This window comes from Crocuta crocuta, unplaced genomic scaffold (assembly GCF_008692635.1).
Source record: "Crocuta crocuta isolate KB4526 unplaced genomic scaffold, BGI_CrCroc_1.0 scaffold35, whole genome shotgun sequence".
In the NCBI taxonomy this organism is placed as follows: Eukaryota; Metazoa; Chordata; class Mammalia; order Carnivora; family Hyaenidae; genus Crocuta; species Crocuta crocuta.
This window is the reverse complement of record NW_027530625.1, coordinates 7,488,590-7,513,134: the sequence shown is the minus strand read 5'-3', so window position 1 is coordinate 7,513,134 and position 24,545 is coordinate 7,488,590. Positions and strand designations below refer to the sequence as shown.

General features: G+C 58.7%; 1 protein-coding gene across 4 annotated transcripts; it reads right to left on the bottom strand.

Moving 5' to 3' along the window:
- Nucleotides 1–3,056: 3,056 nt before the first annotated feature.
- Nucleotides 3,057–23,647, bottom strand: PLPP7 (phospholipid phosphatase 7 (inactive)). Of its 4 annotated transcripts, none has more exons than XM_077768403.1 (5): nucleotides 23,489–23,647; nucleotides 21,491–23,136; nucleotides 16,030–16,235; nucleotides 13,863–14,436; nucleotides 3,057–3,478 (listed from the first exon to the last, which is right to left on the bottom strand). In XM_077768403.1, the coding sequence occupies exons 4-5, from the start codon at nucleotides 14,311–14,313 to the stop codon at nucleotides 3,114–3,116; spliced, it is 816 nt and encodes a 271-aa protein (XP_077624529.1). In that variant the 5' UTR covers nucleotides 14,314–14,436; nucleotides 16,030–16,235; nucleotides 21,491–23,136; nucleotides 23,489–23,647; the 3' UTR covers nucleotides 3,057–3,113. The 4 variants fall into 4 exon arrangements, with proteins under 4 accessions (XP_077624529.1, XP_077624530.1, XP_077624528.1 ...); XM_077768404.1 differs by having other exon boundaries at nucleotides 21,491–23,085; XM_077768402.1 differs by having other exon boundaries at nucleotides 21,491–23,647.
- Between the last annotated feature and the right edge of the window lie 898 nt (nucleotides 23,648–24,545).

Genomic DNA, 24,545 nt, shown 5'->3' with positions numbered 1-24,545 from the left:
AGAGCCTGGAGCCTGTTTCAGTCTGTGACTCCCTCTCTCTCTGACCCTCCCCTGCTCACGCTGTCTCTCTCTCTCTCTCTCTTAGAAATAAATAAAACATTAAAAAAAAAAAAAGGTGGTACGCTGGAAGCAAATATAATATTGTCCATCAACTATACTTCAGTTAATAATAATAATAAAAAAAGCCAACCCACCTGTTGCCCTCCACTTTGCCCTGATGCTGGTGGGTGCCCTGCCCTTCTGTTTTCCAGAGAGTTCTTCTGCCGTGAGGCTGCTCAGGCCTGGGCTCCAACCCTGGCTCTGCCACATCCTAGCTGAGCGATTTTGGGGGAATGACTTTCCCTCTCTGAGCCTCAGTCTCCTCACCTGTAAAATAGGTCTAAGTCCCGTCCCGTCCCCTCCTCTCCCCAAGTCAGTTGTGAATTGAATGTCACCTCCACTGATGGGTGGTTCCTGAGAGGTCAGGAATAAAGGAGTGGCCTGAACTCTGAGGGGTAAAGAGGAAATCGTGTCAATTCTGCACAGACTCTCAGAAAAATAGACGAGGTAGCATTACCCTGATGGCCCAAGTGGACACAGACAAACCAAGGAAACAGCACAAACGTCCCTCATGGATACAGAGGCAACAATCCCTAACAGAATCTCTATCCAGTCCAATCCAGCAAGATCCCGAAAAGGTCGCTGCGTCTTGACCCCTGGGGTTCCTCGGGGCACGCAGGTTTGGTTTACTGTTCGAAACTCACTTCTTAAAATTCACCATTTGAAAAAAGAGAGAGCAGTTATTGGCTTTGGTCACAGGGGTGCATTCGCTATTCCCGCGGAACACCGCACCCATAGTCGCTGGGCTCTGGAGGCTGCCCCCGGGGCTCTGCTCCCCCCCCCCCCGCCAGGCGCTCTCCAGGAGCAGGGGAGGTGGCGCGTCCCCGAGGAATCGCAGCCTACTCCAAGCTCCCATCTCCCTGCTCTTATGGGCTCCGTGCAGGATGCCACGGTGACGGCCCTGAGTGCAGACCTTACGCCAGGCCCCCACGTGGAGGGCGCCCCTGGGTCACACGTGCCCTCACAGGGATCGCCAGCATCCATGTCTGACAGATCAGGACCCCAGGGCTCGGAGAGAGGATGTCACCGCTGCCAGGGACGGTGGGCGCTGGCCTGAGCCCGGGTCTCTAGCGCCCAGTGTAACTGGCACCCCACACGATGTGCCTCCCAGACAGGGCGTCCCAGGACGCCTTTCCTCTTAACCATTTGTTAGGCACTCGGGATGCCACCAGCCCCTGCCCCAGGCATTAGGGGGGCTGCCAGGGCCCTCCATTCTTCAGCAGCCCCTCCTCATACCGTAGACCCGGAGACCGCCACCCCACCCCCCGCCTCCGCAGAGGCGGAGCCCCTGGGGCCCTGGGGCCCTGCTGGGGATGTGGGCCCCAGCCCGCAGCTGGAGCAGGACCCACCGGATGACAGACCCCCAGGGTAGGGGCAAGGTGAGAGGGAAGACGGCCTCACCCTTTCCGCTCAGCGTGTTACAAACACGCCGCCTGGGAGCGTCTGTGGAAATGTGCAGAATGTGTTTTAAAGACTCCAGAAGCAGCCAGTGTTCAGGATTGCAAGTCGGGGGTTTTAATCGTGGTGGCCCGGCCGATTGGCTGCCCCAGAGCCCCTTGAGGGGGGGGAAGACAAGGTGCAGATGTCCCACACCCCCAGCCGGGGAAGCAACACCGGAGGCTCAAGAGAGAAGCCGGGGCCTCGGGAGGGCCCCGTCTGCTGGGACAATGTCCCGGGAGGGGGGTGGGGGGCAGATGTGGGTCCCCCGCAGAGGGAGGGGAGGGTAGTCAGGCCTGAGGGCTGTGCCTGTGGAGCGTTCTGGGTCCAGAGTCCCAGCCGCCATGGGCCCCTCTGCAGACGGGAATGTGCTGTCCTGTCCCCATGGCCTGGCTGAGAGAGGAAGGTGGCCTCCTCGCCCAAAGGATCGTAGGTGCTGGGGGTCGAAGGGGGGCCCCATAAAGGATATGCTGAAGTCGTAACTCTCTTGCTTATGAATGTGACCTTATTCAGAAATCCAGTCTTTGCAGATGTGATTAAGATGTAGGTTAAAATGGGGGCGCCTGGGTGGCTCAGTTGGTTAAGGGTTTGACTCTTGATCTCAGCTCAGGTCGTGATCTCATAGTTTGTGAGTTCGAGCCCCTGCATCGTGACTTCAGGGAGAATGACCAACCAGCCTGGAAAAATCTAGAAGCCCATTCACCTCTGACCACCTGACACCGTGGCCCATCTGGGGCTGAAGAAATCCCACCCTTTTACGTCAACAGAGACCCCTCCCCCCAGCCTGGAAACTTGCATCACACGAGGAGAGAGCACAGAGAGGGTCCCCTGCAGATTGCCTGTATTGTCACATGAAACACACATCCATAATGGGCACTTGGAAACGACCTATCAGGCCACATGGAGTCCGGCCCCTGGGGGCCAAAGCGGCACCGAAGCCCGTGGCCGTGGGCTCTGCCCACACCCTCCGGCTCCCGGGCGGCCTCTCCCAAAATGTGCTTGAGGAGACGGTGGTTCTTTGGGGGTGAGTAGCTGTTCCTCGAGAAAAGGGGTCTGTGGCCAAATAAGTTGAGGAAACACGGAGTTGAACCGTGTTTGACAGGAAGCGTTTCTACAGGACTTGTCAGAGCCTTTGAGACGACAACGGCCCTTGCGAATGTCCGGCATGGGGGCAGAGTATGCAGCATTCCCCAAGTGTATTTGACCACAAAACGCTTTTCCTTCCCAAAGCATCTTGCAGGCTGGCGTCCGGCAGGGTGCCCTCTGGAAAGTGCCACCCTAAGCTATCGATGACGGTCAACGGCAGTGGCGCCTGTGCTGGGCGGTGGGAGTGGGGGGGGGGCGTTTTGCCAGGCATCGTGCCGTGGCACAGTGGGCACAGCCAAGCACTCAGCAGTCGTGAGGATGACGAAGGGGCAGGACATGACTCGGCCCCGCGCCTGTCACCTTGAGTCCTCGTGTGGCGCAAGCAAAGCACGGCCGTCCCCCGGGGACCCCCCGCCCGCCCAGAGNGCCGACGGGGGGAGACGCGGTGGCGGGTCGGCCGCGGCGCCTGCCCCTCTCTCGAGTCCCGGGGCTCACCAGGCGGAGATCAGCATCTGACAGGTGTTAGAAGACATCCAGACCAGCTCCACCAGGCGGAACTGGAAGTAGCCCATGATGAAGCCCGAGATGACGTCCGTGATGTGGTGGCGCCCGATCATCACCCGCGACAGCCCCACGCAGAAGGCCCAGAGCACCAGCAGGATGCGCAGGGGCACGGCCAGCACCAGGTGGCTGAGGAAGAACTTGGACACCATGGCCGCGCGGCTGGCGTGCCCGGCGGGGAAGGCGTACACGTCCATGGTGAGGTAGTCCAGGAGGCTGGGGTTCGTCTCGAACGGGCCACGACGCTTGATGAGCTTCTGCACGCCGGCCACCATCATGATGTCCAGGAGCAGGGCTGCGGGCGAGAGGGAGAGGCCCCGGGGGACCGTCAGCGTCCCCTCACCCTCAGCACCCCCGCCCCGCCCTGCTTTCTTCATTCCAGCCACGCTGTTCCCCGGGCACGTTTCTACCCCAGGGCCTTTGCTTGTGCTGTACCTGAACGCCCTTTCCTGGAATGCCCACCCGGCTCACGCCCTCCCTCCCCTCAGCAGAGCAGCCTTCCTGGCCACCTGTTTACCAAAGTCCCGGCACACCGCACACCTTCTCAGCATTACTCGTCTCTCTTCCCCTGGATGCCACACCTGCTCGGGGACGGTCCGGACCCAATTTGTTCACGGTGCTCAGTGAAGGTGCCAGCGTGACAGAGTGGGTCATCAGGGGCGTCACGGGCCCCTGCGGAGGGCCTCGGCCCTGACCCACCACCCTGGCTGGTGATTCTTCCGGAAGGAACTCACTGGCGTCCCTGCAGTGCTGGGAGCAGCACCGGACTGTCCTTGTATTTCAGAAGCGAAGGTGAAATTCATGTCACCCAAGTGTACGTTCAGTGGCATTTAATACATGCACAGGGCTGGGGCTCCTGGGGGGCTCAGTCGGTTAGGCGTCTGACTTCGGCTCAGGTCATGATCTCACGGTTCGTGGGTTCGAGCCCCGTGTCGGGCTCTGTGCTGACAGCTCGGAGTCTGCTTGGGCTTCTCTCTCCTGTCTCTCTCTCTGCCCCTCCCTCGCCCATGCTTCTCCCTCGCTCTCAAAATAAACTTAAAAAACAACAACAACAACAAACATCCGTAGGACTGGACAACCACCGCCTCCTCCCGGTGCCAACACGTTTATCGCCCCCACAAGGAAGTCCGCTACCCGTTACGCAACCTGTCCCTCCCCTGGTCCCCCCAACCCTGGCCGCCACTAATCTGCCTTTTGTCTCTGTGGATTTGCCTCCGTGGGCATTTCCTAAGCAGGGAATCAGGCACGTGGGCCCTTGTGTGAGGCTCCTTTCACCCAGGATCAGGTGTTCGAGGTCCGTGCCCGCAGTGTGCATCCGAACCTCATTCCCGAGGCTGAATGATATTCCACTGTCGGGAAACCCCTCCCACCCCCACCCCCCCGCTGTTTGTGTATCTGTTCACCTGTCGGGGATGCCTGGGTTCCTTGCACCTTCTGGCTACTGTGGATGCTCGTGCACAGGTATTTGCCGAGCACCTGCTTACGGAAGGAGTCACGGCACCATATGGTAACTCGAGGTGGTAACTTTCAGAAGAACCATCACACCATTTGCCGCAGCAGCCAGGCTATATCGTCCCCATTTTACGGAGGACAAGACAAAGCCTTAGAGGCTGGAGTATTCATACCTGTGGCTCGTCTGTTCCGGAGGGTTCCGCCCTTCCCCTGCCCCCTGCTGACTTATTCTCCCTCGTTCTTCAGTCCCAGGCAGCCTGATCCTGGCGGCCGGCCGGCATTCAGCAGGTGCATCAGTGAGAGGGTTTCCTCCTCTGAGGTTCCCCCAGGGTCGAGATTACCTGGCCCCGTTCCGAGACCCCCCACCTCCTGACGGGAAATCAACGCGCCCAGGGTCCAGCCTTCCCCACGCTTTGTGCAGCCTGGGTGTCGGGTGGGCTGCCGGCTGGGGTCTTGGGGGCAGGGGGTTAATGTGGACAAGGATCGGGCCCTGAGAAGAGCCAAGCATGACCCCAGCCACTGGAAGGCACAGTCGACTGGCCAACTGGTGACCAAGTTTCTCAGCCAAAACCCAAGGCCCATCCACTTGGCAAGCTGTTGCTGGTGTAAAATCCGCCTTCCCAGAAGAGTGTGAACCCTGGTGTGGGTGTGCACAGAGACAGGCGGGAGGGAGGGGGCGGGGGCGGCATCTCAGGGCTGTCGGGTGGGTGCCCCCGGCTCAGGGCCCCACTCGGATTCGGTGGCTGAAGGCAGGAAGGGCCTGTGCCCGAATCCCCCCACATGCCCAGCTCTCCTGATGGGTGCTCAGGACCCACAGGCCAAGGGCTGAGCTAGACCCATACCCTTTTTTTAGGGGCAAAGCATTTTTTCCCCCTTTAAAGCAGATAAAAGATTCAGTGTGCGTAACAGAAGACAGAGGCGGCCCTGTGGTCACACTCGGGAGCTCGGTTCAGGGACCCTCCCCTCCCCCCACAGAGGCCTCAGAGGCTACCTGTGTCCCCTGATTTCAGTGTTTATTTTTGAGAGCGAGCGAGCAGGGGAGGGGCAGAGAGAGAGGGAGGCAGGGAATCCCAAGCAGGCTCCATACTGTCAGCACAGAGCCTGATGCGGGGCTCGAACCCATGAACCGTGAGCTCATGACCCGAGCTAAAACCAAGAGTTGGATGTGTAAGCGACTGAGCCACCCAGGCGCTCCTGTGTCCCATGATTCAAAAGCCCTGCACCTTGGGCCTTTGGGAATCTGCTATTTCCAGCTGGTTCTGTCTCTGGAAGCCATAACGAGGTAGAGACTCTACCCCTTTGCCGCTGGCTGTCCCGCCAGCCCGACCCATCCTATGCCTTGTTCATTCATTCCCTTGACCTCTAGTTCTCGGGTATGACTGGTTCTTGGGTAGGTCAGGCACGGCCGGGTCTGGGGCTGATGAAACAGGCTGGCAGAGTGCCGCGGGCCGAGGTGGCATGTGGGCAGTAAGCACTGGTTAGACAGAGTTCCTTTACAGGTGCAAAGGGCCGGGGGTCTCCCACTCCCCACGCCGCAGCCGTTCGCTGTTGAGGCTTAGCGGATGGAGAGACAGACGGCTCTCCGGCAGAGCCGACGCCTTCCCGGGGCCTCCCAGCACCTCCCCACCCCTCCTGCTGTCCGGAAGGGCCGCTCTCCCCTCCTCCAGCACCCCAGCCAGCCCTCCTTGTGACCGTGACTCTGACACTGTCAGCGCATAATCTAGAGCCCAGAAATAGAAGCAAATGGCGCCATCACTCAGGGCTCCGTGAATTCCAGTCGCACGGCGCTGTCAAGTTCCCTGACCTACATTCCTCTTGGACTTGGAGCGGAGGCAAGGGGGGCCCCTCGGGGAAGGTCGGCTGGCAGGGCGCTTGGGGGCGAGAGGCAGGACAGTGACGGGAGCCCGCGGTGCGAGCAGGGCAGGCCACCTGGCCTCCCCAGCCTCCACCCCTGCAGGCAAGCAGGGCAGGGGCTGCGCACGCACCTGGGCTCCAGAATCGGAGGCCAGCTTCAAGGTCAGCTGCTTGCCAAGTTCGACCTTGGCATGTCCGGAGCCTCCCTCCCCTCACTGACAAAACCCCGGAGGCCACTCAGGGCGCTGCTCGCAGGAAGCGCTTCATAAACGGCGCCTGGGACGCCGGGTTCGGCCTCACTCACTGTCCTGGCTGTAGCCGGCTCCACTCCGGGCCCCTCTCAGCAAGCCGGGCTCTGAGATGTCCAGACCCCCAGGCAGGCAGCGCAGCCGTGCCCCAGGTCCCGCTGCCGCCTCAGAGCAGGATGCAAGCCTGGCTCGGTGCCCCCTGCGCTCCCCCACCCCACCAGCGGGTCACAGGGGCCGAGGCAGCGGCCAGAGCTTTCTCAGAAAAGAGCTGCTATCACGGCCGACTTGGAATTCGCTGCTCCTGAGGCCTCCTGCCTGCCCGTGGCTGGCTACTTGTGTGCGTGCACGCGTGTGTGCGCACACGCACATCTGCCCGGAGGCAGAGGAATGGCTGAGGTGACCTCTCACGGGCCCCGTGGCGCTTCAGCTGCTTTCCAGCACTGGGGAGTCAGCTGGGCAGGGGGCAGGAACGGGGAGGCTGTGGACTCAGCAGCGAGCAAAGCCAGGCCTGGAGGGGGCTCCTTGTCGGCTGGCCAGGGGACGGGTTTGCGGGCCGTGCCTCTCACCCGCTGGGGCAGGGAGGAGGGGTCCCAGCTCCCCGGGCCCGGGGGCCCACCCTGTCTCTTATCTCCCCATTCCGAGTCCACCAGGAGCTGGGGGACCACCCCGCAGTGCCGCGGGGCAGCGTCAATCCGTCCAAACTTTCCGAAGGGCGTTTGGCCTCAGACTTAGAAGCCTTTACAACATGTCTCCCTTGACCCCGCTCTTCCATCGGCGGGGGATCTCCCTGGGAAGTCATTAGGGACGCGCACTGTGATTCGCCGTCTTCGTAACCCTGAAGGCCGCACCAACACAATGCCCTTGAGTAGGAGACGGAAGGGAAGTCTCGTGGCCAAGTCTAGACAATGGCGTGCTGGGGCCCCGCCAACGATGAGGCAGGTGTATATTTATAGCCACCGGAGGCGCGCTCTGGGGTTTTTTAAGTGGAAAAGGATAAGTACCAAACAGGATTTACAGTATGACGCCGTTCTTGTAAAATAAGATGTAGATGCGTCTATGCACAGAGACGAAAAGTCTGGGAGCCACACTCCACGGACTGGTTAACAGCGCTTCTCTCTAGGTAGGAAGAGGAGGGTGATTTTTATTGTCTTTTTGTGATTCTGCATTTAATTGTCTTTTTTTAATATTTATTTATTTTTGAGACAGAGAGAGACAGAGCATGAGCACGGGAGGGGCAGAGAGAGAGGGAAACACAGGATCTGAAACAGGCTCTGAGCTGTCAGCACAGAGCCCGACGCGGGGCTCGAACCCACGAACCGTGAGATCATGCCCTGAGCCGAAGCCGGACGCCCAACCGACTGAGCCACCCAGGCGCCCCTAATTGTCTTCTTCCCATGAGCAGGCATTACTGGGCACATCACATTTTTAAATAGTCCTTTTTACAAAAGGACAAATATTGCATGACTGCACTTTGAGGAAGTTCCCTAGATTAGATGAATCCATAGAGACGGAAAGTAAACAGTGGTAGCCAAGGGCTGGGGATGGATGAACCTTGGGACCTTGTCAGGTGAAGGGAGTGGATGAGGAGCTCTTGTTGAAGTGGGGGCAGAGTCTCAGTTTGGGAAGATGGAAAAGCTCTGGGGGTGGGTGGGGTGATAGCTACCTACAACGCGAATGTGCTTCACGCCACTGAATTCCAGCACTTAAAGATGGTTAAAATGGTCAATTTCATGTGGATTTCAGCACACGCACAGAAAAGTTATTTAAAAAACCAGCCCCCGGTTTCAGCAGGATCTAGCTGGGAGGGAGGCGCACAGGGTGGAGTGGGGGGTGGGGGTCCTGAGGGTAGGTGGGAACCTCCAGTCTTTCAGCACGGGGACCTCCACTCTGTTGGTGCGAGTAGTGTGTGCGTGCGTGTGTGTGTATACATGCGTGTGTACGGGCCCCGCACCTCTCCTGATCTGGGCGGCCCTTGACTTCAGCCAGAGCCATGCCCCCAGCCCTGGGCACCCCCGAGGGGGCCGATGCGAAGGCCCTGGCCTGCCTCTGTCTCCCCTGGCCTGAACCATCTGCTTCCTCATCTGAAGAGTCCAGGTACTGAGTCCGGCTCTAGCTATCTCCAAAGACGGTTGGGGTACAAGGAGATCAAAACCATGGGCACAGGAGTCTCACAGCATCATCTATTCCCTCAGCTGAGTGCCAGGCAGTGTAGACACGAGCCTGCCCTGTCACACATGGCCACAAGGGCAGCTGTCAGGACAGTGCCTGGTCAGGGGGCGGCTGAAGGCCCCCCGGAGGGACTGATGTCTCTCACTGAGCCGCACGGAGACATGACAAGTGAAGCTGGGAGAAGGCGGGGGAATGTTTTCTCCCTACAGAGCCGGCAGCCACCATCTCCGCAGGAGAGCTCCAGACGGGCAGGCCGGTCAGCCTAGGTAGTCATCAATCAGGGACAGGCTTTGGAAGCTGGGAGGTGGCCGGAGGCGGGGGGAGTCATCACCAATCCGTCACTGAGAGCAGGACCCAGGGGGCGGTGAGANGTCCTGTGAGACTGAGGCCAAGCTGGGAAAAACACCGCAGGAGGTCATCTGAGAAACCTACGATCCGTTAGCACGTGCACAGAGCTAGGCTGTCACATGCGTGCAGAGGCCCGTGGCCCAAACCGTAAGGAGACGTTATTCCCGGGGAGGGGGCTTAAGGGAAGCACTCGCTCTTTTGGTCACCCGTCCTCGTGATGTTCGGATTTCTCTCACGAGAGGAGCGTGTGATGACAGAGTGGTCAACATCACTAACCCTTCAGGAAAATGCAACTCAAAACCACGAGATTCCACTCTGCACACTCACTGGGACGCTTATTCTCAAGACCCGGAAAACAGCAGGCGTCGGCGAAGGACACGGAGAAAGGAAGCCCTTGTGGTGTCGCTGGTGGGAACGTAAAACGGAGCAGCGGCACAGGCAACAGTGCGGGCGCGCCTTGAAGAATTAAACTTGGAATTGCCATTTAACCTACCGATTCTACTTCCGAATAGTTACCCCAAAGCCCCGAAGGCAGGGACTTGCACACCCATGTTCAGAGCAGCAAGGGTCGCAGCAGCCAGAAGCCAGACGCCAGCCGAGTGTCTACTGACAGATGATGGGTACACAAAACGTGGCCTAGCCAGACCGTGGGGTATTATTTAGCCTTGCAAAGGGAGGGACTCCTGATGCCTGTTACAGGATGGACGGACCTGGGGGCCATTACGCAAAGTGCAATAAGCCAGTTACAGAAGGACAGTGGTGTGTGATTCCATTTTTATGAGGTCCCTAGAGAAGTCAAGTTCATAGAGACAGGAAGGAGAGCGGTGGCTGCCAGGGGCTGGGGGAGGGGCGGGGAGTCAAGGGTTAACGGGGACGGGGCTTCAGTCTGGGACGAGGAAAAAGTTCTGGCGATGGATGGTGGTAAGGGTTGCATGACATTGTCAATGTGTTCAATGGCCATGAAATGTATACTTAAAATGGCGAAAATGACAAGTGTGATGTATGTATTTTTCACCATTAAAAAATGATACAGAAAGGGACGAGTGTATGGTTTTCATAACCAGGACAATGTCAATAAAGACAGTTTTATAGATCGTGGCAACAAGACACCGAAGCCATGGTCGGCCAAGGAGGCCCAGGAAGTAACCGGCACGGGCTTGGTGAGCTGGGATCGGCCTGCATCACCTGCTGCGTGTTCCCTGTGGGATCATCAAGCCTGGAGCTGCAGGGGAGGGGCGAGGGAGGGGACCGAGTCGTCTCGCAGGTGGCTGGAGCCTGGGGGAAACCCTGGGACTGCTCTTGATAATGGTGATGGGGCACGGATGGTGACGCGCAGAGTTGCACAAGCGTTAACCGGCATCAGTACGTGCCAAGATTCTTACAGTGAGCTGTCCCAGCCACCCATTCGACAGATGAGGGAAACGAGGCTCAGAGAGGCAAAGTCACTTGTTTGAGTTCCCACAGCAGGGCTAGGATTCGCACCCAGGTCCAGCCGACTCTGGAGGCCAAGGTTTTCCCAGCTGCTAAGGCCCCTTTAGGTGTTTTCTCCAGGCTGGGCAGCATGGCTGGGGGGGCACGGGGTGGTGGGCGGCAGCGCAGAGAACCTCCTCCTGGCCCAGCTGTGTTCCCAGGCCTCCTGAGTTTTCCCCTCTGGGGCCGCAGGGGGCCCAGGTCCCAGCTACACAGGTGGGGGCCCCCACTCCCAGCCCAGAGACACCCCCCCCGGGAATTCACTAGGTCGCCTGGTGCTCAGGGCGGGAGGGCAGGGCTGGGTGGTGGCATGGGGCATTACTGCTCACCCGCCTCCCACTGTGCCAAGGGCCTTATCAGCTTCCCGTGAGCCCTGGGGCCCCATGTACAGATCAGCAAACTGAGGCTCAGAGATGGGAACTGGCTTGACCAAGTTCACAGAGAGGGAAAGGGTCAGGGAAGGATTGGACAAAGCCCAGGCTGACCTTGGACCCTGTGCTCTAGGGTTGAAAGCTGCTCCCCACCCTGGCCCCCCAAAGACTGAAGGAGAGACAGAAGTCTGCACTTTGTGCTGCTCAGTGGGCGGGCTGCTCTCCCCAGGTGGAGGATGGCGTGGGCAGCCCCCCGGCGGGTTGCGCCAGAGCTGTGGGATCAGAACCCACCCTGGGTACCCGCTGCGGCTCTCTGCCACGGAACTGAGGGGCTTGGTCTGCACCCCCATGAAGCGAGCAGAGCCCACAGGGCACTCCGGCTGCTCTGAGCGCCTGCCATGGAGAGGCTGCTTTGGGCCAAGCCCTTATTTCTCTGTGCTCTTAGCACCCAGATACATCAGCAAAGCTGCTGGTAGGTGGAAAACCTCCCCCCAGACCCTTCACCTCCTTGCTGTATTCATGCTTCTGGAATGATCAGGCGGTCCGTGCAGCCTGCAGGCTCACAGTGCATGGGCGGGGGGTGGGGCGCAAAGGATTTGCCTTCTGGAGGACATGGCTTTGGTCCCTGGGCCTACCACTAACTCTTGTGCAGGGTGGACATGTCCCTGGACCCCTCAGTTAACTCATCTGTGAAGTGGGTATATGAATACTTAAGTCATTAAAAATATTTTTAGATTATGAAATACAGGACATTCATGGCATAGTGTTTGGTACGTGAAGAAGCTCAATAAATAATGTTTTTAAAAACTTAAGAACGCCTGTCATTCTCATTCAAGAAGGGAGGCATCCCGAGCCTTGGTCTTCATCCTCTGAAGCAGAAGCCTTTGTGCCCACAGCTGCTGGTTGCCGGAATGAGCCAGAAACTTCCTGTTAACAAGCTAGAGGAGGGGCACCTGGGCGGCCTGGTCAGTTAAGCGTTCGGCTCAGGTCATGATCTCACAGTTTGTGGGTTCGAGCCCCTCATTGTGGTCTGTGCTGACAGTTCAGCTCAGAGCCTGGAGCCTGCTTTGTATTCTGAATCTCCCTCTCTCTCTGATCCTCCCCTGCTCACACTGTCTGTCTGTCTGTCTCTCTCAGAAGTAAATAAAACATTAAAAAAATTTAAAAACAACAACAACATAATAAGCTAGAGGTGCTCCCCGCTCCGTCTTTGACTCTCTGACTGGCTGCATAACCGTGGGCAAGTCACCACCCTGTGCCTGAGTTTCCTCCTCTTTACAAGAGGAAGGATACTGCTTCTCCCTCCTGGGGCTGTGAGAGGACTCAGAGCAAAGGTGTGTTTCACGCAACTCCGGGCACGCGGTAAACACTGAACACATTACAGATACAGCTTTACCACTTCCAACGTCGCCCAGGGAAGGGGTGTGCGGAGGGGGTCTAGGGAGCAGGGCTGAGAGGGGCCTGAGGGTCCCTTGTCACCCCTGTCCTCGGACCCCAGACAATCTAACTCCCAACACAGTTTTCTGCACCTGCTGCTCTGTCTGGGGCTGTGAGAGCCGCAGGGAAACCTTGGATACTGAGTGCAGGGCTCTGCCCCCCGAAGCCCAAGCCAGGGCGCCTGGAAAGAGCTCAAGCCTGGTGTCAGGCGGACCCGGTGCAAATCTCTAGCTCTGAAGCCTTGGCCAGGTTGCTTTATTTATAGGAACCTCAATTTCCTAATCTGTAAAGTGGGAGCGATAATCGCCCCAGTCACGTGGGACTGTCTATTCGGGAGGGACAATAAGGAATGTANGCGAGGTGCACATTATCGCAGCTTTGCCTGGGATCGCAGTCCTCAGTGGTCCAGGCTACGCCCCTTCTGGAGCTGGGCTCCCTGGGCAGGGTTTGCATGGCCTGAGACCTCCCCCTGCCTGAGCCCAAACTGGTGGCCATGCTGAGAGGGGGGCGGGGGGCGGGGGGGGGAAGACAGACAGGGGCCCAGCATGGAGAGTGGACGCTGGTTCCCCCAGCACCTTGGGGATCTGAAGGTACATGGAGATGGGCAGGATGGGGGCCGGTGTCACCTTATGAGTGGAGGGGAGTGGGTCCCATGTGGTGCCGGCAAAGGGCAGTGCCAAACGGAGAGATGCTGGAGGCAGAAAACATGGTAAAACAAACCAGCACCAGCTCACCTCGCCCGTTCCTCCAGCGAGTCACCTAGGAAGCAGCAGGTAAGTGGGCGGGAGCCCCGGACTGGACCTCTCGCACCCCCAAATCTGGGCAGCAGGCAGGGTCTCTGACCATCCGGGGGGGGCGGGGGGAGAGCAGCGGGGGGCTCACAAGCTCTGTCTGCATCTGCAAGCAGCCCAGGATCTCAAGGACCCCAACCCATGGCATGGGAGTCACCCCTTCTCTAGGACACTTACCGGGACCCCCACCAGATTCTTGATGGCCTCCCTCGAGGTCACAGCCTCCAGCACCCTGTCCTTCAAGCCGCCTCTGGGGCAGCGGGCCACTTTGCCAAGAGCTGGGCCCTTCCTTAGAGGTTCCGCAGGGCCTCCACCTTCTCAAGGCCCCCTCTTTGGAGGGGCCCCCTGTCTGCGCATCCCCCGTTCTCTCTTTCCCAGGCTGGAGGTTTGTCTGTTTCTGGGGCACCCTTCCTGCCTAACCTCATTAGCCGGTGCCAGTCGGCTTCTGAGGGCCCCCCTCACGCTGGCCCGGGGCGGGGTGGTGTGGGCTCCCTCCCAGGGACCTGGCGGGGTGGGTGGCGGACGGCGGGCACACTCACCCAGGAGCAGGTTCATGAGCACCTCCTGGCCAGCCAGCGTGCTGCTCTTCACCAGGCAGAGGATGGTACCCCCGACCCAGGGGATGCCGTGGCCCGTGATGCCAATGAGCTTGACCATGGAGCGGGCGCTGGCCCAGGACGCGGCGCGGCCGGCACACACCCCCAGCCTCTTGGACATGCAGATGTCAATGGCCAGCAGGGAGTTGAAGGCGATGCCCTTGAAGGAGGGGTTCAGCTGCATGCAGTCCTCCTCGGGCAGCTGCTGTGACTGGCGCCTCTCGCGGGCGCCATCGCTGGGGGGTGGGGGCTGCGCCGAGGGGCCCGGGGCCTTCCTGCCCGAGCTGCGGGGCTCCGGGGCGCCCTTGGGGGGCTGGTTCAGGGACAGGAACTCGGCTCGGTTGAGGACGTTGTTGCGGTCCCGGGCGCGGGCGCGGCTCTGGGAGGCTGGCATGGTGACGCCTCACCCGGCGAGGGCCGGTGCCAGCCGGGCTGGGAGGCCTTCTCCCCGAAGACAGGAGCCGCCCGGGGAGCCCGCCACCACTCCCTTCCTGCCTCCCTGCCTTCTCCGCAGCAGCTGTTAAATATAGAGTGGAAGACTGCACATGGCTGTTTACCATCAGCTGCCACCGGGCTCCGCGGGGACGTCAGTGCCAGCCGGGCAGCCAATCGAGCCCACCGACGCGGGCCAGCGCCAATGGAGCCACCCGGGAGGCGGACGAGTCCACAGCCTGCGGCCTGGCTGCCTCGGCCTGGGCTATTTAAATCTTCCAATGGCTCAGTCCCCGGGATTGGAGGACTCTGGGAAATGTAGTTCTCCTGCTGGCCCGGCCCAGAGGCCCCCAGATGCGGGCCCTGAACTAACCCCTGCTCTTACCAGGTTCTGTCTGAGCAGCGAGGGTCGCTGTGAGCCAGGCCTGCCCTCCCCGCTGGCCTGGGCCCTTGGACCCCATCCCGCGGGCCGGACAGCGGGGCCAGGCCAAAGGCCTCTCCAGGTACTGAACAACGTCACTGACAGCATCATCTCGGGCCCGCTGGGGGCCGGCCCCTCCCCTCTGTGACAGCATTTCATTAAGCTGGTAGGCTGGGGTTTGATTCCTATTTTTTTTTTTCATCAGGCTTGAATTTGGCTTCGGTGCACGAGAGTCCAATCAAATGGCAATCTGTAAGATCTGATTTCCGCTAGAGGGAGGGTTAATTGATCAGCTGGTAAGGGATCTGCCCCTTTGGAGGCTGGCTCCACTGCTTAGAGTTTTTTGAAGGACGGGAACATGACAGCAACTTCGGGCAGCTCATCAGTGTTTATCAAACGCCTGGCGCGACTCGAGGGGCCGGGCACGTGCCGTGAATGACAGGTCCGCCCCTGGCCCCGGGGAGCTCAGTTCAGTGGGGGTCATGGAATGACATGGAAATGACTGCAGGTGTGGGGTAGGGTCACAGAACCATGGGGTTTGGGTTGAGAATCATGGCGAGAGGACAGGACGCCCCACGTGAGGTCTCGGGGGCCCGCGTGGCCGGTGCAGAACGCAGAAGGACAAGAGAGGCAGACCCAGAGGGCCCAGCTGAGGATCTGGGGTTTGGGTCAGGCCTCTCTGTCCCCACCTGGGTGACTCTAGGAACCCAAAGTCTCCGCTGGGCCTGGGCTCAAGAAAAAGCCATTGATAGAGGGCGGCCAGAAGGGTTGGGGTGAAGACTCTGATCTCACAGTTAGGGGCAGGCAGGGCCTGTCCATCCAGTTGGGATGGACGCAGGAGGCTGTGCCTTCCCTTCCAATCACAGAGCCCTCCCTGTGACACCCCACAGCCTCCAGGCGCCAGGTTCAGAGCCTCCCAAGGACAGTAGGCTGCCTGGGGGCAGGGGGCAGTGAGTGCTCGCTGGCCACGGGGCACCAGCCATGGTCTCCAGAGTCTGACAAATGGGGGATGAGCTGGGATCTGCCACCAACTAGCTGTGGGATCTTGAACAAGTCACTCGGCCTGTCTGGACCTTGGCTTCTCTCCCTGTAACACGGGAATAACAGCATCTACCTCTCAAAGGCTGCGGTGAGGTCAGGGGGATGGTGTCTGTTAAATGCCGAGCAGGGTCCCTGCCCCATAGTGAGCCCTCAACCCTGTGGGTTAGGAATTGATCTTGAGTGCTCCCTTCAGAAGGACCCATACCCATACCGCACCTGGTTGGTGTGAAGCCAGAGGCCCCCTCAGTCCTCAGTCCAGGGCTCCTTGCAGACTCCCTGCAAGGGAGTGAAGCCTTCTTCTTCCAGACCATTCCATCCAGATCAAGCAGGATCTGATCACACAGGAGACAATGGCCCAGACTGTGTTGCATCCCAGCCCCTTGGGTGTAGCGATGATAACCTGTGCTGCCTCCTTGGGGACCCTGCACAGAAGCACATGGAGATGTGCTCAGAGTCCGTGGGTAGCGGGCCATGTACTGAGCTACGTGCTCTGGCTTATCCTCACCCCACAACCAACCTTTCTGTGAAGATGATATACCACCCCCATTTTACAGATGAGGAAGCGGAGGCTCAGAGGTATGAAGGCCTCCCGCCAAGAAACCCAGAACGGTGGAGGTTCAACACCCAAGCAGTCCCTGGGGTGGACCAGGAGGGCCTCAAGACAGATCCCTCAGACAGCAGGGACCTGGGCACGCTCGCTCAGTCCTCCACCTGGGCACTCCTCTCCCTGCACGGGGCCCATGACCCGGGCTGACCTCAGGAGGGGAAGAGGCGGCGAGCCCAGACTGGGGCTATTAATACCCCGAGGTCTGTGTCAGCATCTTGGGCCGGTCAGAGCTGCCAGCAGGTTCTCAGGGCCACCGTGGGATCCACGCTGAGGAGGTCCGTGGGATCGGGCGGGGCTCTGGCACCCAGGAGTGGTTAAGAGTGGGCTCTGGAGAGAGACAGCCCCAGGTTCAAACCCTGGCTCAGCCACTACCAGCTTGGTGACCACGAGTAAGTCCCCTGAGCCCTCGTGGCCTCTGTTCCCCACTCTGGGGGGCTGACGGAAGGATGTTGTGAGGGGCTCACTGAGCCTGAGACCTGCTTCTTCTTCTCTCAGGTAGCGTGGCCCTGCTCACATTCTCAGACAGCTGAGAAGCAGGCTCCGTCCCTCTATAAGGCCACCATAGGCCACACAGTCCTACTTCTCAAAAATTCTCAGAATTTGGCAGTGCCTGGGTGGCTCAGTTAAGCATCCGACTCTTGATTTCAGCCCAGGTCATAATCTCATGGTGTTGGGACAGAGCCCCACATCAGGCTCTGTGCTGTCAGCCTGGGATTCTCTCTCTCCGTCTCTCTCTGCCCCTCCCCTGCTCTCTCTCTCTCTCTCTCTGAAAATAAATAAGCATTTAAAAAAATTCTCAGAATTCATTCATTGAATCGATGCTTTCATTGATCTTTTCCTGAAGTCTAATTGGAGAGATAGGCTACACACCCATGAAATAACTAGCCAGTTTATAAAACAGTATACTTTTACCAGTTCCCTTATTTTTTCCTTATTGTCAAGGCATTACATGCTGATTGAGATAAATTCAATAAGTGCAGATGATATAGGTGTAAATCCTACTGTCTGGAGACCACTGCTATTAACATGAGGGTGGTCAGGTTATAAAGGGTCTCATTTCCAATTAATGAAGTAGTTTACAAGAGCAAGTATTACTTTAATAACTAGAAGGAGTATATATTAAACAAACTATATCTATATACATCATCTATACACAAATATGCATTTAAAAATATGGTTGGCTCAGGGCGCCTGGGTGGCTCAGTCAGTTGAGCGTCCAACTTCGGCTCAGGTCATGATCTCACGATTCGTGAGTTCGAGCCCCGCGTCGGGTTCTGTGCTGACAGCTCAGAGCCTGGAGCCTGCTTCAGATCCTGTGTCTCCCTCTCTCTCTGCGCCTCCCCCGCTCGCTCTCTGTCTCTGCCTCTCAAAATAAAATAAAGATATTAAAAAAATTAAAAAATATGATTGGCTTATACGCCCTTTAAAAAAAAGAACCTACCCTTTTCCTTTAATATAAACCTGACCATGTTTCCATGACAACCCACTATTTTTTTTTTCAATGGCCGCTTGGCATTCTGTCATGTGGGTGGGCCATACTTTACGTAAGCAACCCCTGATTATTGGACGTGTAGTTTCTTTCCATTTTATGAGTCTCCAGAACTCTTCTGACACGGCCACCCCTACACCACACCCCTGCACCCCAGAGTAGAATATGATATGTGGTTAAAGTGGCAAGTGCCAAATGCATCCCCATTGATCATGACCTTGGCAAGTGGGCTGAGATGCATTCCCATAGATCTGATGGGTCACCCTGAGCCACCTACTGCTGAACCCAGGCCTGGAAGAGCAGGGATCATAGAAACTTCTGGCCAACAGGGCACGTCTTTCCACCCTTTCCCCATGTTAGAGATGAGGGAGAGTGGCCTGGGGTGGGGGCATCACCTGGGAGGCCACACAGCTGGTCAAGGCCACAGTTGGGACGGGGGCTGGCTGGTCCCTGCGGGCTGTCTTTCTGGCCATACGCCCCTTAGCTTCTCTATTTCCTGACTTCTCGGCCCTCGTTCATTCACCCATTCACTTCTGGGATGCTGCCTGAGGCCGGCTAGGCACCAGGCTTCATGCAAGGACCGGTCACCAGTGCAAAGGTGACTCTGGGGTGGCCCTAGGCCTGCAGACCTCCTAGCCTCCCCTGAGTCCTTACCCACCTAGCCCATGGTCTACACGGCCTTCCTGTTCCGGCCCCATCCCTGGCTGAGAAAGGGCTGGGTGGAGGGTGGAGGGTGGAGTGATTTTCTAGGGCCCACAGCTGGTAAGAGGAAACCAGGATCCACACTGGGGTCTCAGCCTAAAGCCCTCGCCCCTAACCACTTAGATACACTGCCTCTCTCTCCTTTGAGAGCAGGAGAGGTTTTCTGGCAGCTTTGTGGGGCCTGGAGCAGTTTGTACGTGGCAGCTTTTGTTATTTCTTGTCTCCGAGCGTTTAAGATGGCTCCACCGCTACTATCTAGTACTACTCCTATTACTACCGCCAAGTGCATTTATCATTAACTTGTACTTGATAGTCGTTCCCGTCTACTTGGAGCTAAGTGTGTGTCCCTAACCCCCCCCCCCACCGTGCCAACTTCAAAGTCAAGCTTTTAGTCTTTATCACACTTCAAAGTCAGGCTTTTAGTCTTCATCACACAAATGGGAACATCAAAGCTCAGAGGTGAAGTGACTGTTTCCGGTCATCCAGTGAGCCAGAGCGGTACCCCAGGACTCAAACATCACCCCAATACCTCTTCTCCTCCTCTGCTCTTTTCCTTTTCTCTTGCTCACTGTGCTTTCTAATGAGCCGTAACACTTATTCTGTGTGTGTCAGTGGCTAGTGTCCTCCTAACAGAGGGTCAGCCCAGGGGGCAGGGACTGTCCTCTATTCGTTTATGGGCCCAGGGGCCTAGGCACCGCCTGGCATATAGTAGGCAGTTGATAAATACTTATCAAATGAACGAATATCTGGTTCCCGAGCCTGGGCTCCAATCTACTACACACCTACTAACTACTACCAAGACGGATGGCCAAAGGAGGTGGGTTATTTGGGGTGATGACCCCAGAAGGGAACGGGAAGGGAGTGGGGGGGAAGCTCCACTCCCTGGAGGGGGCTGTGTCCTGGGGAGACGGGTGAGTGCAGCCGGAGGGGAGGAGAGGGAGGGGCAGCGGCCCGGCCCCTGCCTGGGAGGGCGACAGGAGCATTTTTCACCCCACCCCCACCCCCACCGGGCGCTCCCTGCCTGATCACTATGGCAGTTCGCATTTCGAAGGCCGCTCCTGGGTTATTTCGGTCGGGAAACCTGATCCTCCGCGGGGTTTATTTTAGCACCTTGGAGAACTCCCAGTGCCGCACCCAGGCCGCCGCCGCCTCCGGCCAACGCGGGTGTGGGGCGCGGGACGCGGGGGCGGTTGGGGCAGCGCCCACACGCGTGACCCCCACGGGGAACCCCCAGTCCCGCGGATGCCGTGGGTCTGTGCCCCAGGAGTCCTGTGCGGGGGCCCAGGGTGTGTGCGCACTCCGGCGGCCGCTGCCTGACTTTGGGGCGCCCCCAGAGCCTCAGCTCCCCGGCTGGGCCCACGATTGTGCGGGAGGGCAGGCCGTTTGGCACCCAGAACTGTGTGTCTAAACACTCCGCTGGGGAAGCCGAGCCAGAGGGCGCCTCCATCCCCCCCGTGACTCAGACTGGGAGAAGCAGCCCCTCGCCACCCTTAGGTGACCTCCATTTGGCTAGTGAAATCTCCATCCCGCGGGTGACCCCAGGCCCCAACACGCCCACGTGCACAGACACATACATGCACGCTCTCACATACACGCTCTCACATACACGGACATTCAGAAACACCCTCAGCTACGCCCACCATCCACACTTCCACGCGGACACACCCTCAACCTCTCCCACAGGCACACGCTCACATAGGTCCATGCAGACACAGGGACACACATACTATCCTGGACACTCCTACACCCACGCGCTCATACAGATTTACCCTCACACAAGGCACACTCCTGTCATACACTGTAAACACACCCTTGCTCATCTACACCCACACCACTTATGCTTGTCACACCATGACGCACTTCACACACACGCGCGCACACACACACACACACGGGTACATACAATACCCGGACACACATACTCATCCACATACCCCCCTTCCCCGCACAACCGCCACTATACCCTCCCACACAGAGATGCACAAACCCACACGGTCACACTCACCCGCACCATCACACACTCACACGTCCTCACACACTCTGACCTCCTCTATTATGCTTACTACACACACCCTCAACACGCCCCCCCGAAAGTGCTTCCTCCTTCACCCTCCTTTCCCCTTCACCCTCCTTTCCCCAAGCTCAACACGGGACACACACACAAATCAATTTACTCTATAGGTCCTGATTTATAGCAATCGATACTTGTAACCATTTCAAGTATGAATTTGTGCCTATATATTATTCATGTTAATTCATACTCCTATTAGTCATTTCTGGATTTACCCTGACATCACTCTGGCCCGTGGGACGTAAGTCCTGTGGGGACCACACCTGCCGTCTGTGCTGGCGCTGGCTGTGCCCTCAGTGTCCTCTGCCCGCCCCACCCAGCGCAGGTGTCCAGTCAAAGCGGGGGAAGGGAGGCACGTGCGGATGGTGGGAGCTCCAAGCCTCACGTGCTCTAGAAGAAATGTAGTTCTGAATCTCTGGCCAGAAAGGCCTGCACCGCCCCATAGGCACCCACGCTAGGCAGTGGGTGTTACACGCCGCCTTGCAGACATCTCCTGCAGCATGCCACTGCCTCTCCGGGGAGAGTGACCCGGGTTCCAATGCGGGGCCCCCTCTGGATGACCGTACTGGGACCGAGTTCCGCAGCTGTAGTGGAAGCCGTGGACCAGCCCTCTCTGAGATCGCATCTCTGCTCACCTGGCCAGGCCTGAGCCCGCTGCCGGCACAGGCGGGGTGTACGGTGACGATGTCAGCTGGGCCCTGCAGCTGGGTGGCCTTGACCCCCAGTGCCCGCCTCCAGCCGTCTGCCTGTCCATCCAGCCCTGCCCCCCCCCTTCCCCGTTTTCCCAGGTAGACATTCCAAGCCTTACCACTGCCTTCCAATCTGGTCCCAAACAGTTAAGGAGAGAACTTGTTTCCCAGGGCAACAGAATTCCAGCATTAACATTTCCATGTGCAGAACAAGGGCTTTTCCTTCCTGGGAAATGCCTTTCTAGTCCCATGATGACCGCGCCCTTGGAGCCTGAGCGCTCTTGAAGGACTGGCTTTGGCCGTGAGATGCAGGTTGGCCAATGAGGGAGAAGGTCTCCGATGGCCACGAAAGCGAGGCCATTACGGCTGCAGGGCCACCAGAGCGCCCGCTACATTGAATCACCAGCCTCCGGGGTTTGGAGCCGGGCTGCTGCCGTTCAGTCCATGCCACTGTCTTCACCGGGTCTCAGTGCCTCCTCCGCAGAATGCCATGGTGACAGAGGATGGCTCATGGGGTCGTTGTGGAGAGCCATATGTGCGATGGCTTCCGGTGACGCTCAGTGAGGAGCATCTAGCTCTTTCTGCAGACCTCGGAGGGCTCTTGGCTTGTTTGGGCTGCATGTTAAACCCCAGCTGGGCAGGGTCATGTCGTTCTTACCTCTGATTTGTTATATGACTGGTTTGCCATGGCCTCTCTGGGCCAACGTGCCCAGAAGTGAGGGAACTTGTACTCCTGCTGACCAGACCTTGAGTCCCCAAAGTGGCCATGCTGAAGAGTGCACCATCTCCGAGCCGAGACTGGGACTGTGCGTCCAGTCCCTCCTCTTTCCCCTCACTGAGGAGCCTAGGGAGACTGAGGTCTAGGGGAGAGGATGAAGTCAGCAGAGGGGGTGATGGGAGGGTCCCCCCCGGGGCTGGGCCTGTTACACCCAGATGTCCCCTTTTCCTCTTCTACAGACGCCAGAGTCCCACACACGTGGGGATGCATCCGGGCCTTCCGCATATGCTGAGGCAGCTGTGGGTCTGTGCCCAACACCCACAAACCCCAGAAAATGCTGAGGAGGAAGACCGAGTCAGGAGGCAGGAAGGCCAAAGGGGCCTGAGAGCTGGGGCAGCAGGAGCCGGGCCCATCAGGAGCCGGGATGGGGCCTATACGTGAGCCCGGCCCATGAAGACCCTTCTGTTAGGGCTGGTCTGGGGGGGCGGGGAACTCCTCAGCTCAGAGCCTGGCGAAGTACTGCATGGGGTCGGGGGGATGTGAAAGGAGAGGCATCGATGCGGCTGAGGCTAAGAGGTGGGGGGCTTCTATTTTGCCAGAACCCTCACCCCGTGGGCATCTGAGCCCCTTTTCCGGTGGGACTCTAGAAACAGGGCTTTCTAGGGGTCGGTTCTGTCCCACTCGGAGGCGCTGGTCCCAGCTGGCAAGGACAGCATCCCTGGAGGAGGAGCTGAGCGGGCTTTGGACCTGGCCGGATCTGGCTGGGGATCCAGACTCTGAAAAGCTTCTGTCCCCTGACCCCCGACCCCCGGGTCTCTGTCTGAACAGTCCACTTCCTGGGGTGAACGTTCACTCAGGAAACGTTGTCTCCAGGGCTCTGGCTGCTTCGCGAGCAGATGAAGGCGCTGGTCTCTGTCCTCTTCACATTGGATGAGAAAACTGCTCAGCTCAGCACGTGTTCATGGAGCACGCCTGTCCTTGACACCAGGATGGCATCTGTGACATCGGGGGGCACCCTGGCCAGTGGGGTCTGCTCTGTTCCGGATGCTGGGTGTGATGGGGGATGGGCGATGATACAGACACCCCCCAGCGCTAACATCTTACTTATATACGTACAATCATCTGTATCCTAATAATCATCTGCTGGCAAAGGAGGCATTGAAGGCTGTAGTGAGTCCCAGGAGGGTAGAATGTGTGTGTGGGGGGGGCGGGGGCAGGACTCTACAGCAGAGAGAGGCCGCTATGGGTAAGAGGTCAGGGAAGTCTTCTTCCTGGAAATGGACAGTTTCACGGGGTCCTTGGGAGACCTTTGCTGTCTGGGGTTCTACTGTGTGGCAGAAAGCAGGTCATGAGGGCCACCCCACCTTGGCCTCAGTCAGCAGGACTGGAAATAAGGTACCTGTGGCCTGAGCTCGTGCTGGCATGAGGCGGGCCACTTGACCTGGCTGATCATTCCTCAAAGAAGAGACCTCAGCGCGGCTGGAACTCTCCCTCTCCAGCTCCCGCCCTCACTGGCACTCAAGATGGTCTGGCTTGAGGGTGGTCAGGATGACCTGCTCCCCTGGGCTCCTTTGGGGGTCAGAGTCATGGGGGTGGGGCGGGGGCAGAGCATGGCTCTAACGTGGCTGCCAGGTTTTCTGATGTCACAAACCACCTGGACTTGGCCTGGGGGAGTAAATAGTAAGGTGGGGGTGGGGCTATTGGCTTGCGGCAGCTCAGAGACGTTCACAGTTCTACCGGAGACCAGGGTCGAACCCTCTTTGAACCTCTGCGCCCAGAGAGGTCCCAGGATCCGCTCAGACACCTGCCAGGGGCCTGGGGCAAGTCTCCGGGGTCTCCCAGCTTCGGATGCCAGCTCTGTCAGGAATGCATAATAGACCTCCTGATGGTGGATGAAATGATGAAGCTTGTACAGCACTTTTCACAGTTGGGGCCCCGTCAGGCCTGGTCACCTGTCAGCGGGCCGAGAGGCTCGGTCCCAGGCACCCTTTCCCTAAACTTCTCACCTCCACCCCAAGCTTCCCAGCCCCGGAGCCTCCCAGGGCCCCTGCCCTGCTTTTACCCAATCACGGCCCCGCCTTGGCCACGAATACCAGGACCGTGCAACCCTTTTCCCCAGAGAGGCTGCCGGTTCAAAGGGCAGAGGAGCCCCCGCTCCCCGGACCAGAGACAGAAACCGAACTACACTACCCAGAATTCCCGCGGTTAGCCAAAAAGGAAATGTCGTTTATGCAAGGAGAGGCTCAGCTCCCCACAAGCTGCAGAGGGAGAGAGAGAGAGGGGGGAGAAGGGGAGAGGATTAGCAGGNCCCAGTGCTGCGCCGTCAGCTCCGCAGCCGGCGCCCAGCGCACACGCGTCGCCGCCTCGCGCGTCCCCCGCAGCAAAGTTCGGCTCAACTTTGAGGCGGCCCTTGACGCCCTGTCCCTTCCACCCCACCCCCGACCCTGTCCTCGGCG

What these genes read in the sequence shown, in the direction of transcription:
- PLPP7 (XM_077768402.1), bottom strand. Translation starts at nt 14,313, where the DNA reads ATGCCAGCCTCCCAGAGCCGCGCCCGCGCCCGGGACCGCAACAACGTC. An exon ending in GCTCATGAACCTGCTCCTGG is followed by an intron (nt 3,479 to 13,862) that starts GTGAGTGTGCCC and finishes TCTCGCCCGCAG; the next exon opens with CCCTGCTCCTGGACATCATG.